This window comes from Acanthisitta chloris, unplaced genomic scaffold (genome assembly GCF_000695815.1).
Source record: "Acanthisitta chloris isolate BGI_N310 unplaced genomic scaffold, ASM69581v1 scaffold24148, whole genome shotgun sequence".
Classification (NCBI taxonomy): domain Eukaryota; kingdom Metazoa; phylum Chordata; class Aves; order Passeriformes; family Acanthisittidae; genus Acanthisitta; species Acanthisitta chloris.
In genome coordinates, this window is record NW_008687867.1 from 1 (window position 1) to 5,347 (window position 5,347).

Sequence of the window (5,347 nt, forward strand, 5' to 3'; positions counted from 1 at the left end):
TGGTGAAATGTGCTATCAGCTACACTTTGATTCACCTTAGGGAAAGTGCTGAGGTGTATTGTAAATATCACTCTCCACTGCCAAGGCTTTATGGTAGCAGAGCTGCTGTTTGTTGCTGAAATCAGAGTAGTTTCTTTAGAGGAATAGTAGTTGGTGTGTGGTTTAGGAGCAGATCACAATAATGGTGTCATGGACCCGGTGGCTGCCCTCAAATGCCCCACTGCTCGCTGGGCTGTTCCGTTCGGATCTGCTTTCCAGGGCTCTGCAAAGCTGTTTCAGCAGCAGCTGGACGTCCTGTATGTCAGTGTATTCCCCCCTTTTCCACTCCTCTGAGCAGTGTCACAGGCACTGCTTCTCCACTTTTCTCTCTCTTATTTAATTTGATGTTAATGTTGTTTATCTTTAGAATGGGAAAAGCCTTTATCGATAAGCTTCATGATGGTTTCATATGACTTACAGACCCTATGTATGTTGGGAAAAGTAGTCTTCGTTTAAAAGTTACTCCAATGTAAAATACTGACATTTAAATTTGGGGTTTATTTATAAACCAAGTCTTAACAATCTGTCTCTGCATTCTTTCCCTTATATTTACTAAAACCCTCGGGTTTTGAATTCATGACCCCACAAATCATTTGTCATGAAGATGAATGCTAAGATTGGGGAGCCAAGTGTTTTTGCCCCAGTGAAGAAGGAAAAGCAGCTGCTCCCACCTTTCTGAGGGGTGGCTGGGAAGGACAGTCATGTGGCAAATGCACCTGCGGGTAAACAGGCAGCAAGAGAGGGGAGGCAGATGAAAGCTGTGTAAGGTAATGAAGTTGAGGATTACATGAGGTAATAAAATCAGAGGGCAGAAAATGCTGCTGAAACATATCTTACACTATAGCAGCAAAGCTGCCCAAAGCATAGAGACTGCAGCTCCCCAATACCACTGGAACAAGTTCTGCTTTTCATTTCTCTGATGAAAAAGATAGCTCCTAGTTTTTTAAAACTACCACTAACCACCAAATAAAATATATTTATAATGGTTCACAATTAAGGACTTTGTCTTCTAGATGTATAGTGTCCCCCACAAGAGAAAGGAGACATGAATGTGCCTTTTGGTTTCTTTGTGAAAAAATAAAGCTAGTAATACTGAATTTTATATTTGTGGAAGTTAGGTGCCAGTTAGGTCTGAACTTTTATCAGATAAGTGAGATGAGCTACCCACATTATTCTAGCTATTCAGGGAAGAAAGAAACCTCTTGCCATGACATCACACAGTAGATCTGAAGGACGACATGGTACAGCATTAGGCCTGGGAAGTTAGGCATGACACCCCACCCTGCACCTCCTTCTGCAGCCACACACACTGCTGCCAGAGTACTGATCAGCCACAGCCACAGCTCAGCCCTGCCTTTGTTTGTAAGACTGTAGGTAGCTGTACCTCCATGTGGTTCACTGATTCAGTGTCTAGAAAACAAGGACTCTCCAAATAACCTCCTCCATGCTGCCACCAACCTGCTTCAACTTTCCTAATAATCTCTGGCAGTATTTCCCATCCTGGTCTTTTAGAGAAAAACTGTTCAGGCATAAGGTTTTAGTTTATCTCTTTTAAGCAGCATTTTAAGTTGCTCACAGTGCAAACTGTTACCTCCTGTACATATTAACTATGACAGCTTAGGGAAGGGAATTTTAGTAAGTTTGTCTTGCACTGTTTTCCTCCCATCCCTGTGGAGACTAGGTGCTTATCATGTTGACCTGTTCCTTCCATCCTGTGAAACACTTCAATCTCTGCACTTTACTTCAATCTTTTGCATATTAGCCAAACAAAAAAACCCAAAACACTAACCTCAAAAAACCCATCAAAACAAATGAAAATCCCTCTCAACTATTAAAACCAAAATGCCATGACTCCCCCAGCATCAAAGTCCATCTATTGACATTAGCCAGCACTGGGTAACAAGTTCCCAGTGAAGAGATGAGCTGAAACTGGCTTGAGCCTCTCACTTCTCTGCCTACATAGAGACAGGGACTTTAGATCTCTCCAGCAAAAAGAAGCCACTGAAGTAGAGAGAGTCAATTTTTCATTTCCTTAAGTACTCTACACCACATAGAAAGGCTGTTGCAGTGTTGTGTACCACGTTTCTGGTTTTCTGTCATTTAACTCAAAAAAAGGAACTTCAAACACCTCCCTCCAGAACACTGGTAGAGTAGCTGATTCAATGCAAAAAGGAGCACAGGTTTAAAAAACATTTTAATTTCTGTTTGAACTGCATTCCAAAACAATTAAAATATGTTCCATTTACCATAAAAAAAAAGAGAGGCAAGTGTTTGAGAAATTTAATGCCAAGTTTAACCTGTTTCACTATACAGCACAAGCATGCCAATTTGATGGCATGAAGTTTTTTTTATAAAAAACACCCACCCCCTCAAAAACTCATCATTAACCTTTCATGCCAGAAATGTGCATTTCAGCTACGTTCGATTACGGACGGGACATTAATCCATCCAGCAGAAGTAACATCTGGACAGGGGTCAGGTAAACTCTACGCTTTCTCATAGTGGCGAACAGCAACCACATCACCAAAGGTGAGAGTCTGCAAGTCCAAGGAAAAGACACATGTTAGATGCTAGAGTCCATGCTAGAGCAAGGTTGATTTACATTATGTAATTTACAGAAAAACAACTTGGTCTAGATTACTGACATTTTAAACAAACAGGAAGCAAAACCTTAGTTATGGTTCCCATAAGCAATAAACTTTCTCCTTGCTATTTTCACACCCAAGAAGCACATACTGCACATTTACAAGGCAGCTGAAGTGAGGTTAGAAATATCTGCCTCGTTTCATTTTTGAGAATGCAACTTCTTGAATACAGCATGTTTAAATATGGATTTAACCCTTGTTTTCCCAAAGCTGATCACACTAAGATGTGCAATCTCATACTCCAAGTCCTCTATACCCATATTCTATACTATTATGCATATGCATATACTTATGGAGAACCTTGCATTAAGAAATGCATTCCGTACCCTATGTAGCTAGAACTACCAAATATTTTAGTCCCTGCAGTTGTGCAGAACACCAACTACAGTGTGAGTTCTGGAGGCATTTCCTGAAGTAGAACAGGGCACTTCACTGTGTTCAAATTCCAAAGGAAAAGGTTTTCTGTGTATGTGTGTAGCTGTTTGAAAAAGCAAAGCATGTGTTTTCCCTTGAATCACTTAGCAGATTGTGTTGCACTGACTCTATGCTTTAAAGTTTTTATTATTTGCAAGTCTCCATCCATGCAGACACTCAAGTATTTAGGAAACAAACTAACTAGTTTTCTCAGACAAACAAGTCTGATAGATCAGTATGGCTGAAGACATTTTATTTTTGAAAGCTACATCTCTATGCCAAAAATAAGCATGAGAAGTGCTACCACCCTGGACATTAGCTATAGTAACTTACATCATTTATTCACCCCATAGTCCTGTTTCTGAAAAGTCAGGAAAAAACCTGTGAATTTAAAATGAGACTTTTCCCCACACAATTGCTGTTCATCCTAGTTTTTAACAAGATAGGACTAAACTCTTTATTATTAAATATGAAAATGCTATTACCTCCTGCAATACTGTAATTTTATTTTCACAGGGAAATACCTGTTCCATGTAATTAAAGGTTATTTGTGTGTATACATAAAACAAGTTTTTAAGGAAACCTAAATTAGCACTGGCAACAGATCATTGCCTATATAATCAAGAAGCTTGTATTGTTTCCAGCTCACCAGGACTTTTTTTCTTGAGTATTTAACACAAAAGTCGAGAAAGAACAAAACCACTATAAAATCCACAGGCTAGCTTGCCTAAAGCCACTAGCAATTTTTTAGTTGTCAGTAAAACAAGACACAAAAGAAAACAAAATAAATGTTTGAAAAATCTCTGCTAGCTTTCCCCATTGATTAGTTTAAGGGTTTGTGTCTTAAGTCACACTATCTGTTCACAAAGCTTTAGATAAGGTAGGTGAGGAGTGTTAGTGGTGCATGAGAATGCTCAGTGAGCTTTATACTTACCATTACCATTTTGCCATCCTTTATTTCTCTCACAAAGTTTGTCTCTTTGCCATCCCACTTCTGTACGTGCACTAGCTTGTCTCCATCCAGGGTCACAACTGACTGTCAGATATCAAGAAACACAAAGGCATTCATTTATTTGGGGTATTTGGGATTCTGCTCACACATTCAGCATGCACTATTCTATTGAATTCTCTTCAATGGATGGATGTGGATCTAGAATGATAAAGTAGTCCCAGCCATTTTGAAGCCAAGGCTATGAATCATCCTCGTTTTAAGCATGAGCTCCACACAATTCTTATTTGTGTCAAAGGATGAAAAAGTTGTTTCCTTTGAGTTCCAGTCTCCAAGAACCCGTTTCAGATGTGCTTTGGGATAACATTTGATGTTAAAACCTCGAAGGTGGAGGAAAAGAAAAAGGGATTTGACTATTTCGACTATAAAAAGTTATGCTAAATTGTATGTGAGTTGAGAGACAAGCGGGCAGCTAACACATTTCATCGACACTGGAAGGCAGACACGAGGCTGGCAACAGCACATGATTCAGACAAGACATGGTGTAAGCAGGCAGGGCAAGCAAGATGCAATCTTGCCTTTTTTTCCTGACCTTTGCAGTGCTGCAACTGGTAGTAGCAGAAGTTACATTTTTTCCCTTTGACCCCAGCAAAGAGAGCTTCGGAGGCAGGATGGGGAGGAAGGAGAGGGAAAAAAGAGAACGAGAGGCCCCAGAGTTCACTTACTTTGCAGTTTCTATCATCGGGGGTAGTTTCATCAAATTCCTCTCCAAGTTTAAAGCTGATTTCTGTATTTTTAAAAGTGCTTTGCGTTCTGATCACTACTTTGTCCCCCTCGCTGCTGATAATCACAGTGGGTTTAGTCACATTCCCCACCTGCCGTGTTGCAAACCCCACTCCTAGAGACCATTCAAGGGAAAAGAAAAATCCATCAGACGTTCGGTTTTTTTACATTATTTTTTTTTGCCGCCCATGGAGGGACAGAAATCTTTTCCCCGCTCTACAACTGTAGCTATCCCAATGTAAGCTATCCCTGTGAAACGCTGCTTTCTGCTTCGCTCGTGCTCTTACACCAAGCGTATCTCTCGGTACTGCCCCCACAAGCTGTAGCTCCGCGTCCTCCCCGCACGGCCGCGATCCTTCTGCCGCTCCGGGTTTCAGTTCCTTATCACCCCAGCACAATGATTGCTTTGTGCGCGGGTTTCAGCCGCACGTGCTCTTCTCGCACACCCTTCCCCTAGCCCGGGGGCATCTCCAGGAGCCTCCTGCCCCGCAGGAAGGTTCTCACTCAGACACACCCT

The 5,347-nt window shown here is 41.1% G+C and overlaps 1 protein-coding gene across 1 annotated transcript; it reads right to left on the reverse strand.

Moving 5' to 3' along the window:
* Window positions 1–2,214: 2,214 nt before the first annotated feature.
* Window positions 2,215–4,955, reverse strand: FABP7 (fatty acid binding protein 7, brain; the record flags this gene model as incomplete). Its single annotated transcript, XM_009080815.1, has 3 exons — window positions 2,215–2,576; window positions 4,033–4,134; window positions 4,773–4,955. Coding segments are annotated over 3 exons (336 nt in total), but the record flags the coding sequence as incomplete, so codon positions are not given.
* Between the last annotated feature and the right edge of the window lie 392 nt (window positions 4,956–5,347).